This window comes from Pelodiscus sinensis, chromosome 2 (assembly GCF_052426305.1).
Source record: "Pelodiscus sinensis isolate ZL-2025 chromosome 2, ASM5242630v1, whole genome shotgun sequence".
Lineage (NCBI taxonomy): Eukaryota > Metazoa > Chordata > Testudines > Trionychidae > Pelodiscus > Pelodiscus sinensis.
This window is the reverse complement of record NC_143053.1, coordinates 57,110,220-57,122,885: the sequence shown is the minus strand read 5'-3', so window position 1 is coordinate 57,122,885 and position 12,666 is coordinate 57,110,220. Positions and strand designations below refer to the sequence as shown.

The 12,666-nt window shown below is 40.3% G+C and overlaps 1 protein-coding gene across 16 annotated transcripts in view; it reads right to left on the bottom strand.

Annotated features, from left to right (window-relative positions):
* Positions 1–12,666, bottom strand: part of EYA1 (EYA transcriptional coactivator and phosphatase 1) — a 222,870-nt gene that overhangs the window by 90,510 nt on the left and 119,694 nt on the right. For 15 of the 16 annotated variants that reach the window (XM_075920531.2, XM_014577730.4, XM_075920530.2 and 12 more), the window contains one exon: positions 3,904–3,981. In XM_075920531.2, coding sequence (XP_075776646.2) covers positions 3,904–3,981 — 78 coding nt within the window. Of the gene's footprint in view, positions 1–3,903; positions 3,982–11,978; positions 12,066–12,666 lie in introns of those variants that run through there. The other variant, XM_014577737.4, reaches the window with a different exon arrangement.

The following is a 12,666-nucleotide window of genomic DNA, read 5'->3' as shown; positions in this document are numbered from 1 at the left end:
CTCCATCCTCTTTGGAACCTCCCTTCAGGAAGTTGAAGGCTGCTATCAAATCACCCTCACACTTCTCTTCTGCAGACTAAATAAGCCCACATCCCTCAGCCTTTTCTGGTAGGTCATGTGCTCCAGAGCCCTAATCATTTTGATTGCCCTCCACTGAACCCTCTCCAATGTGTCCACATCCTTTGTGTAGTGGGGGGCCAAGAATTGGACACAATATTCCAGATGTAACCTCACCAGTGCTGAATAAAGGGGAATAACTTCTTTAGATCTGTTGGAAATGCTCTTCATAATGCACCCGAATATGCCATTAGCCTTCTTGGCTACAAGGGCACACTGTTGACTCATATCCAGCTTCTCATTCACTGTAATCCCCAGGTCCTTTTCTGCCAAACTGCCCTCCAAACTGACTACTTAGCCAGTTAGTCCCCAGCCTGTAACAGTGCTTGGGATTCTTCCATCCCAAGTGCAGGGCTCTGCACTTGTCTTTGTTGAAACTCATCAGATTTCTTTTAACCCAATCCTCTAATCTGTGTAGGTAACTCTGGACCCTATCCCTGCCCTCCAAAGTATCTACCTTTCTCCCTAGCTTAATGTCATCCGCAAAGTTGCTGAGGGTGCAATCTATCCCCTCATACAGGTCATTAATGAAGATGTTGAACAAAACCGGCTCTAGAACTGATTCTTGGGGCACTCCACTTGAAACTGACCGCTAACCAGACATTGAGCCATTCATCACTACCCATTGGGACCGACAATCTAACCAGCTTTCTATCCACCTTACAGTCCATTTATCCATCCATATGTCCTTAAGTTGCTGGCAAGAATATTGTGGGAGACCGTATCAAGAGCTTTGCTAAAGTCAAGGTATATCACATCCACTGACTTCCCCATGTCCACATAGCCAGTTATCTCATCACAGAAGTTAATCAGATTGGTCAGGCATGACTTGCCAGTGGTGAATCCATGATAACTATTCCTGATCACTTCCCCCTCTTCCAAGTGCCCCCCTCTTCCCCCTCTTCAATTTCATCTTGTTGATTTTAGATCAATTCTCTAGATTGTAAATGTCATTTTGAATTCTAATTCTCTTCTGCTTGTGACCCCTCCTAGCTTGATATCAGCCACAAATTTTATGACCAGACTTTCCACTTCATTATCCAAGTAATAAATCCAAACGCTGAATAATACCATACCCAGGACAGACCCCTGTGGCACCCACTAAATACATGTTCTTAATTCAACAACAAACCACTCTTTGAATACGGTCTTTCATCCAGCTCTGTAACCATTTTATAGTAATTTCATGTAGACCACATATCATTACTTTGCTTATGACAATGTCATGTGATACTGTATCAAAAGTCTTACTACAATCGAAGATATATGACTTCTATAGTTTCCCCCTATTCTCTAGGTCAGTAACCCTAGCAATGAAGGAAATTAGTTGGTTTGGCATGATTTGTTCTTGACAAATCCATGTTAGTTATTATAACTTTATTATTGGGTGCTTATAAATTGATTGCTTAATAATCTGTTCCAGCATCTTTCCAGGTATCAAAGTTAGGATGACTGGACTATAATTTCCCTAGTCCTTTTTGTTCTCCTTTTTAAATATTGATATTTTTACTGTGTCCTTCTTCACTCCTCTCAGACTTCACATGTCCTCCATGAGTTCTCAAAGATAACCACGAATAGTCCTGAGAATACATCAGCTGATCCACAGAATAAATTTTGTCTGGTCTTATTCACCTGACTATATCTATCTACTCTATAACCTTTTATTTCTCTGCTTTGACTTATGTTCCTCCCCTCCCCATTTCATGTTAATATTAATTGCGTCAAATATATGATCACAATTCATCTACTATTGAAGACCAAAGCAAAATAGGCATCAAACACCCGAGCCTCCTTGAAATCATCAATTATTAGCTCTCCACTTTCCCACTAAATAGAAGACCTTCACTTTCCTTTGTCTTTCTCCTGTTTTTAAAGTGTGTTGATATAAAACTTTTTCTTGCTACTTTTCATTTCCCTTATTATTTGTAACTTGTTTTGTGCCTTAGGCTTTTTGATTTCTTTTTTTTCTCCACCTTAGCAAACTGTTCATGTTTCCACTATCTTTATTCAAAGATCGGTACTTTATAAGAAAGTTTAAAGTATGTCTCCTGTTGAAAATATACAAGTAGCTCCTGGCCACCAAGCTTTGCTCCCCAGCTTTGGCTGCTGAGCTCTGAAGAAAGCATCCTCTCGGGTTACTATTTGGGTCCCATTTCTTCTCTATGTCCATGATATCTTTTGAGTCCCTCACTGGGAAGAAATCAATTTCAGGCTGAAACCTCCATAAAATATCTCACCCTGGGTTCAATCAACTAGAAAATTACATGCCTACTGTCAGGTATTTGGGATCAAATAAATCATACACAATGTACCACCTGATATAATTTCTGAGACAGTCAAGTTGGGCAGAATCTGATTTTGTCCTTATGAAGCATACAGATTTGTTTTCAGCACTACAGAACTATTTCTGAGTGACTGTTACCAAGAAAGTCAACATAAGAGGAACCAAGAAAAAAAAATCTTTATCTTATTTGTCTCAAGCCCAAAGAAAATACATTCCAGCCATATAATCTATGTGATGTACATTTATTACAAGACTGTAAATTTACAACCTAACAGGGTTCTCACACACTGTGCTTTCAAACAGCTGTGAAAAAATGGAGATATAAAATTAAGACTGTATTTTTCAGAGCAGTCAATCTATTAGTACCCAAATCTTCCAAGGACTGCTAAAGTTCATGTGATGGGCTCAACTGTTCCCTGCATCCAAGCTCTATTTTATACAGCAGAGGCTGTCATTGAATTAGTTATATCTGCCCAATTTGGCGCAGATCCAACATCTGTATTGGCCAGGATCCTCTGGAAGTTATGCCTATATATCTTACACCACAGAGGATCAATACAACAAGACTCTGATCTCCTACATATCCCTCAAATGTATCCTACACTGAGAAGCATGAATCTGCAGGCTATTATAAAAGGTGCCTCTGATGGGTTTATACCAGTTGGCAGCTCCCCTCAATCAGGGAATGAGTTGCTAGCTAGTTACAGCCAGAATCCATCTGCTTTGCCTTGCATGGCTCAACGGGGATAGAGTGTAATGTGCAACCAATTCCCAATCTTCTTCAGTTCAAAAATGTTACTTTAGAACTCTGAATGTGCTTGAAGTTATTATACGCAATTGTTGCCCATTCTTTAGCATATCAAGACACATCATCTGGTCAATTTTAGAAATTAATCTTTAAAGTTAAAATGAGTCTGCAATTACCATTATAATTACCATAGTTCTATCACATTGCTTTGCAACCATGCTTGCAAGTTATGAATTCAGAGGGAGGTCCAAATTCCACACAATAAAGACAGTAATATCGAATAACAGTGGCAGTTCACACATTTCAGATTAATGTGCAGCCTTTGCCCACCTTTTATAGACCTACTAGCGCAACAGGCAAATGTGAGTATCTGCACATTATAGGGAATAGCTAGAATTCAGGAAGCATCATAAAGATAAGCAAGAAGGGAGGATGGTTTTAGACTTTCATTCCATTTACAATGCAAACTAGAGCATGCAGATGTGGATCTAATATGCATCAGAAAACAAAACAAACCCTCCTCCCACCCATGACTTTGGGCCATAATAATGCCCAAATATTGAGTGCCACTCACAAGTTACTCATGGAGATCAATAATGATCTCACATCCCTTACTCAGGGACAACTCCTGTGAAGGCCAAATGGAATGAGCAAGCTACAGACTGTACAAACCTTTTATGTTTAACTGCACATAGGATTTAGACTGCGAGAGAGAAAAAATAGTAAGTGAAAAATGTCTTTATTTATGCCTTACCGGATCCTGAGAAATTGTCTAAAGACCCGTCTGCTGTAGTCGTAGCAATCTCACTGCTGCTCATTGGTTCTGTTTTAACTAGAAATATAAATAATACATATTCTAAGTGCTCCTAATATTCATGCACACATACACATGCACCCACATTATTCACAAAATATCACTAAAACACAACCTTCTAATAAATATTTGCTACCTGTATTTTTGTGTAAATATAAATACGCACACAAAAAGATCTGTTTCTGTCCCCAAGGAATAAGAGCAATTGTAACAAACAAAGATATCATCATGCATACATCAACCAATGAGTCCCCATGCAACTTTGTACAATCCTACTGTTGTTCTTAATTTTTTATAACCAACATATTTTAAGGTGTATATTGCCAATAATTCAGAGAGTCACTGTTTATAGGTTGCAGCAGTAAGTTTTCAGGAATGAGCTGAACGAGACAAAAATTGAAGCATTTTCTTCATGGGTTTCTTCCAAAGTTGTCTGAAAAGATTTTGTTCAAAATATTTTGATGGAAAGTTGGATTTCCAGCCAAACAATATTTTCCATGAAAATTATATGAGTTCAGCTGAATATTTCAATAATTTGAAGAATTAGATATCTGACAACTAACTGGTTTTTTTATAGCTAAAACCAAATAGTTTTCTGTATTCAAATATTCATGGAAAATCAGAATTTTTCATGAAAAATTTAGACAAACTTCTCTTCAATTTTCACTGAAATTTTCCATGGAAAAAACCCCTATTTTCCAATCAGTTCTAATTTCTTTCTCAAAGAAGAAAATCTGCTCTGAATTGATTGTCCAACTATTGTCCGAAAGAAGAACAAGAGAGGTTTGATATGGTTTTAATCAGTCGCAACTTCTGGGCCCAGAGGTCTGAGCCTACCCAGCCAATAAAAGTGTACAGTGCTGGGAAGTCCCACTGACTCTGCGCTCCACATGGGTGCTTCTGGTTTGAAATGAGTCCCATGCTGGCCCCAGGTTCCATGCTGAGCTTACTCTTTGAAATTCACAAGAGCCCCCATTGGAGTCCCCAGCTGATCCTGGGCTCCACACTGCACTGCTGCTTTGAAATGCTGTGAGGAGCCTGATGCTAGGCTCCCCATGGCATTCAAAGCAGCAGCGCCACCCGGAGCAGCTGACTCTGGGCTCCGTGAAGTGCTGCTGCTTTTAAGTACCCCCCCTCCACTACCTCTATCTGATACAGGCAGCAAGAGGGGGGGGGAGGCGCAACTAGTCATTCAATGACCACCCAATAGACTTCTGCCAGCTCTCCCTCTTTTTCCATCTAGGTCCCCCAGCCAATGTATTCCTAGGACATTACCACCCACACCCCTCCCTGACAGGAGAGTTAAGGTGGGCTATAAGAAGGAAGGATTGGCTCCTTGCCATACCATTCATAGAATCCCCCCCACCCTTTCTGTTCCTTTAACAAAGACCACCTTTTAAAATCCTTTACCAAATCATTTATCTGATCACCATATCCCTTTCTCATGGAGGACCTGCAATGGACAACTGCCACAAAGGGGCACCAACAGTTTGCTTAGTTTCCTCCTTCCCAAATGCAGTCAAGTTCCCAGACAACTCCCAATGCCCTCTTTTCAGAATGTTGTTTTGAAAAGTGACCACGTAAGAATAACTTGTTACTCAGCAACTCTTGTCGGTATTCAGCTACTTTGCTCCCTGGTCTAGCACCTTCAGGACTTGACCATTCAGACATGAGGGATTTGGCCATCCCACTGTGGTTCTGCATTTTAACTGTAGTAAAAGCCGGGCGGGCAGGTAGCCCAGCTCTTACTACATTTAAACTGCAGAGCCACAGCAGGGGTAGGTTCCGGACCTGGCACGAGCTGGAAATGAGCACTTCTTCCCTTATCGACTAATCGTGGAGTCGATAAAAATTCTAACAAGAAGCAATTCTAACAAGAACAAGAAGCGATGGGCTTAAACTGCAGCAAGGGAGATTTAGGTTGGACATTAGGAAAAAGTTCCTAACTGTCATAGTAGTCAACACTGGAATAAATTGCCCAGGGAGGTTGTGGAATCCCCATCTCCGGAGATATTTAAGAGTAGGTTAGATAAATGTTTATCAGGGATGGTCTAGACAGTATTTGGTCCTGCCATGAGGGCAGGGGACTGGACTCGATGACCTCTTGAGGTCCCTTCCAGTCCTAGTATTCTATGATTCTATGATTAGTGCAATACCCGCTTCTCAACATCCCTACCTCCAGCCCAGCTTCCTGTGGGCTCCTGCCCCGGCGGGCAGCCCCGCTACCACCAGGGGCTCATGGCTCCACCAGGCAGCCCCACTGCCATGTGCTAGGCTATGGCCCAGCTGCAGTGAGCTGGGAAGCCCAGCCGCAGTGAGCTGGGAAGCCCCGCTGCAGGGACATCCATGGTCTGGACAGTCCCAGTTTACATTGCTTCAGCCTGCAGTTTCTTTAGTGACAAAAATGTTTGCATGGCAGAGCCAATACAGATTCTTAAGATCAAGAGAGCGAGTCTCTCTTCTGGCTCATGCTTCATCAACAGAATTGTTATTTCTATTTTAAGTTAGTCTAATATAACCTCACTTAGGCTATGTCTACACAGCACACTTATTTAGAAATAAGTTATTCTGGAGTAGGTTAGATAAACTGTTATTCCAAAATAGCTTATTTCAAAATAGCACGTCTACTCTGCAGGGGAGCCTCAAAATTAGTCTGAGGCAGGCTTCCCCAATTTAGACGTAGTATATCAGGTTAGAGCCCCAGGAGGCACTGGAGAGGAATAACTTAGAATGGCCCTGGTGAGGGGCTATTTCAAAATAGCAGCAGTGGAGCATCTACACACGCCTTATTTTGAAATAGCTATTTTGGAATAGGCGTTATTTTGGAATAGGCGTTACTCTTTGCAGAATAAGGTTTACAGATTTTGCAATAAGCCGTCTGTTATTTTGAAATTAGTTTGAAATAACGGAATGGCTGTGTAGATGCTCGCATTATTTTGAAATAACACTAGTTATATCAAAATAATGGTGCAGTGTAGATGCACCATTAGTACCCACATCCTCAAGTAGAAGGCAGTGTATAGATCTGGCCCTAAGTTAGCCTGGATGTAACTATGGGCATAGCTTAAAGGCAATGGCTTTGCCAAGAAATCACTAATACTCCACAAGCAATCCTACAATGACATTTCATCATATCAGCCTTTCTGCATACACCACACTTTAAGGAAGTAAATGGATATCTACAACTTCAAATCCATCTTAGCAAATGTTTTTGCATGGGAATTCGAACTATCATTAGTAGGAATCCAGGTGGAGGTTGCAAAATGGGCACGGGTCTCCCCACAACACCACTAGCCATGGGAAACGGGTGAGAGAGAGAGAGAGAGAGAGAGAGAGAGAGAGATAATGTTTCCAGGGGGACAGCTGGCGCCCCTGTCTCCCCCCTAACTCTGTGCATACCTTTCTCCAACTTACTTGACCTTGGGCAAAAGGATCTATCCCTAATCCCTCAAGCTTCTCCTTCTCTCTATCTACCCTCTTTTCACTGTCCTACAGAGTTCTTTGTCTGTAGTCTCTACCTCCTGCAGAGAAACATTAGGCCCATGAAAAGTTTATAAACTCTAGGGAAGCAGTTCTCAAACTTTTTGGGCTCCGGAGCTCTTTACAGGCGTAAAAATTTATGCAGAGCCCCAGCGTTCCACTAATTGTATGTGCTGTACTTATGCGGAACCTCAGTGGGCCACTGATTGTATGTGTTGTACCTATCAATGTTTCCAGTTTGTCAACCTCGTGGAGCCCCTGGAGATGTCTTGCAGAGTCCTGGGGCTCCGCAGAGCACAGTTTGAGAAACCCTGCTCTAGGGCACTGATTGCACTACACCCAGACTACTTCTAATAAATAAGGGTGTGTCTACACTGCCACCCTAGTTCGAAGTAGGGTGGCTAATGTAGGCATTCGAACTTGCAGATGAAGCCAGAGGTTTAAATATCCCGGGCTTCCTTTGCATGTTCCCGGGTGCCGCCATTTTTCAATGCCCCGTTGTCCGGACTAACTGCTCGCGGCTACACACAGCACTAACTAAGTAGTTCGAATTAAAGCTCCTAATTCAAACTACCATTAAACCTCCTTGCAGGAGGAATAACGGTAGTTTGAATTAGGATCTTTAATTCGAACTACCTAGTCCGTGCCGCATGTAGCCAGGGGCAGTTAGTCCGGACTACAGGACATTTAAAAATGGCGGCATCCAGGAACATGCAAATGAAGCCCGGGATATTTAAACCCCTGGCTTCATCTGCAAGTTCAAATGCCTACATTAGCCACCCTACTTCAAACTAGGGTGGAGGTGTAGACATACCCTAAATTATTCCAAGAAAAAAAATCCCTTACTAGAGAAAGGGAGGGGAACAGAGTCAAAAGGAGTCCAATGACTACCCCAAGGTCACACAGTAGATCAGTGGCAGACCCAGGATAGAACCCAGATGTCCTGGTACAAATACCAGACCAATACCCTAGCCACTTGGACCAAGCTGCCTCTCCGCATCGTATATACCTGCCCCTTTATACTTATATGAATAAGTGTTACACCACCCTGACCTACATTTTGATTCTTTCTAACCCAGTTTTCATAAGGAAATTATTCACACAAGAATGATGCTGAGTAATTTGTTCTCTGGCTAAGAAATGGGGAGGGAGGAAAAAAAGAAAAAAGAATGAAAATTAAAAGAAAAAAGCTGAACACTGCTTGAGAGCTGAACTAGATAGAAGCTAATTTACACTAGAACTGTCTGAGCCCCGCTGTTCAAGATTGAGGAGGCCCATTCTGTCCCTCTTTGTGGATTTGTGCAATAAAATAACCTTATTTTCAGAGATGCTGGGCCACTGTATTGCTGGCATCTGCAGCAATTCAGGTACTTCTCACAGTCCAGGGTTCCTACATATAATTTCTTCTACAAAGAACCATTGGGGGGCGGATGTTAATTTTCTCACTGGAAGAAAACACCATAGTTACTGTTGAAATAAAAACCTGTTTTGTACTGTATCTGCTGCTTTCCTTTCATCTGGGTTTCATATTTTTGTTAGAGCCATTAAAGGAAAAATTGATCAAAGTCTAATTTCACCCCTAAGACTTAAAGCATGAGCAATATTTCACTGCAATCATTTTTACATTTCTAAACTATTTCTAACATATACAGTGCTTCCTAAAAATAAAGAACCACCAAATATATAAAATATATGGGGAGCTGCATGGTCAAAGCAAGAAATGTAGAACCAACTGATGACTGGCACAATTTACTCCAAATTCCTCTAGGATATCTCCCATTTTAACTGTTATTTTTCTTGAAAATAAAGATAAGAAAGTGGGGGTGCAATACAGTTCCTGATTTGGACTATCACCTGTAAGCATAATTTACAAATAAGCTTTTTAATTCCTTCATTAGGAAGATTCATGGCCCTCACTGAGCTTCATGTAGCAGTTAATCAGTAACTTAATGGTGATGAATAGGAACTGAAGAACCTTCCTCCCCCAGGCAGACACAGTTTTATCAAAATGTCAGCAAGCAATTGCATGGTTTGAGCTACCTGGTTCCTAAGAAAGTAACGTTGGAAGCTCATCGTTTGATATGAAAAACAATGAATTTAGAAATGATAGCCTAGCATTCTAGCCTGCAGAAATCACTTACAGCCAGCCTTGGATTCTGACTGCAGAGAGGGTTGTCCAACCCATCCAAAAGTCAAACTGACCTCCTAAGTGGTGAATGCTCCCCCAGAAACTCAAGGAGAAAAGCTAAAAGAGGGCAGTGAGAAAAGCTGAGCTTGGAATAGAAAACAAGAAGTGCAAATCGGTTAGAACAGCATTTCACTGATCTGTGTCTATCAAGTGGAAATGTAGCTGTCCAAGGAAGCAGAACTCGGGAAAGTCATGGTACATTAATCTATTCATAGCAAGCACAGTACCGTTCTTTCTTACTGTATGGGCTGCTTTTTATCTTGTTGCCTAATAAATATTTCCTAAATGTGCTGTGGTCTCTAGTTTCTCTATCTCCCATACAATACAGCAGCGGCAAGCTGCTCTAAGCCTTCACAGCATATAATTGAGCTACCATTGGGAGTGGTACCACAACGATGCAGAACACATGTTGAAAGTTTTCCTGCATAATTTTTAACCATGCATTCAGTTGTGAGCTAGGGAAGAAAAAGGGACTGGCTGACCATTCTGAACAATATCACTTGAATCAACTCCACCACTTAGGGTAAGTGAAGTATTATCCCTCCTTCTTCCTTTCTTCATAGAGAAGGCACACTAGTGAAGCTAGTAACACAAAGCCGCACTAAAACAGAGGTGAATCATGCCCAGGCTGTTAGTAGGAGTTAGTAGGAATAGAACTCAGGTGGGTTCTTTGCGGCAAATATTCCCCGCTAAGTAATAGCATCATCATCATGCTATTTAGATTTGGTTTGTAAATCAAATAAATCTGTATAATCCATGCAAGTGAAACGTCTGTGCCAAATGTTCTTTTGTACAATTGTTCCCTTCCCCATTATCCTGACATTTTAATCAGATTTAAAAAAACATGAAAACAAAAACCAGACTACTAGTCGAAAGCAAAAGGCTAGCAGATAAGGAGTTCAGAAAGCTGCATCACAGACACAAACACACACAGTTAGCGAAGCTGCTGATGCAGCATTAAATTCATTGCACGTTGAGCTACTTTAGCTGAATACTTTTTATTTAATATAAATTAAATGGACACTATTTGTGCCTAGATATTTTAAAAGTTTATCTAGAATTGCTCGTATGTTAGTTTTTGAACACCAGTAGGGAAACAGCTATAAAACACAACTCATGAGCATGATCTGACTCAAATGTACAAATAATGATAGAAGATATCAGGTAGTAAGCACTTTTTACAAATCTATTATTAACTATAGATTTGGGAAGCTTCCTTAAGGCTATTTTTAAAAAATTTTTAAAGATGGAAAATTGTTAGTCTTCAAGGATGCAGCTACATAGTGGCGCTATTTCGGGATACTTCTGGTATGCTAAATAGCTACTCCGCTACTTTTAAAAAAAGCTATACAATAAAATAGCTTTCTAAAGCTTGCTATTCCGACATTCCTATAAACCTCATTCCATGAGGATTAAGGGATGTTGCATCACTCAAATTTCATAGCTTATTTCAAGCTACAGGTATCGTACATCAATGGAGATGATATTACTGTTAGTTCATTGCAAAGTAGTTGTAGCTATGTGATTTCCCAGGATATTAGAGAGAAAAGGTGATGAAATAATATATTTTATTGGACCAAACTTCTGCTGGTGAGAAAGACAAGCTTTTGAGCCACACTGAGCTACTCTTCAAGTTTGGAAAAGGTACTCCGAACCACAGCAAGTAAAATAAATTGTGTAGCGTACACAATTAGCACATACCGAAAGGGACCATTCAAAGCAGAGTGGCCTGTTAACAATTCAGCAGTCATAGGACAAATGAGATGCAATCTATACTACATGGACAGGTCAATGTGAGATGCCTTAGGTTGACTTAGCTAGGGAAGATCATCACTTAAATTTAGCTCCAGCTGACATAAGTGCCTTTCCACGCCAATTTAGTAACACCATCTCCGGAGTGGTGTAAAGAGTTAATGGCAGATGTAGTTAGGTCCACACAGCTTGTTTCTCTCACCAATGGAAGTTGGTCCAATAAAAGATATTACCTCACCCACCTTGTATCTCTGGCAGTTAACATTTAAATGGAGAGAATACACGAGAGTTACTGCAATTGTACAAACCTTAATTTCTGGAACACTTCACTTGCGAGTGCATGATTTTTTATTGAAATAAAAGTAGGGTTTTCTTTATTTGAAAAGAATGGAAAATGCACTTCCACCTTAACTATAACATTAACTTTGAATTAATCTTAAATACATATACCCTACACTCAAAAAAGCATATATAACAGCTATACTCTAAGACCTCGATTGCAAAACTGATCTTGGCAGGCAGCCCTCTCCATCCATGGCACACAGAGCACCATTAAAAACATTCAGTTTCTACACAGACCTAAGCACCTACTCACACAGATCCAATTGCAGAATCGGGGTCCAATTTTGTCTTCTTTATTTGATCTCAAGGAACTATATCAGGAAGCATTGCTACATTAGACCTAGAACAAAAAATCAAACTTAACAGCTTCAGCAAAATAATCTTTCCTCTCTTAGGAAGTGCCAGTTCACTTAAGGACGTGACTTTTCTAATAACAAAATTTAAGGAAAATATCAGAATGTATAAGCCTAGAAATTTGAGAACCTGTCAATAGAACCAGCAAAAACTAAGCAAAAATATTTATTCTTGAATTTCTTTGACATTCCAGTGCCAGTTTCTACAGCAAAAGTAGCATAACCATATGTCTATATCTAATTTTAAAATTATATTTGCAGTATACACATTAAAAGAGCCTTCTATTCTGCCATTGCTGCCATCTGGAATAACCTCTCTCACTACTTCATCAGCTCTGAATCTCATTCCAAATCTTTGCTTATATTATTTATTTTCCTTCTCTGCTATACATTATTTGGCTCTGGTAATAGGGTACTGTAGGTATTCACATGCATACATTAACATTATACATATGTAGATAATTTTCTACATATATGTAATCAGATTCCCCAATATGACACACTCTATCAGCAATTAAATGCTATGCTAGTAGAGATACAGACTTTCAGTGATACAGCATCTTTCTGAAATATCATTTCATATATCTA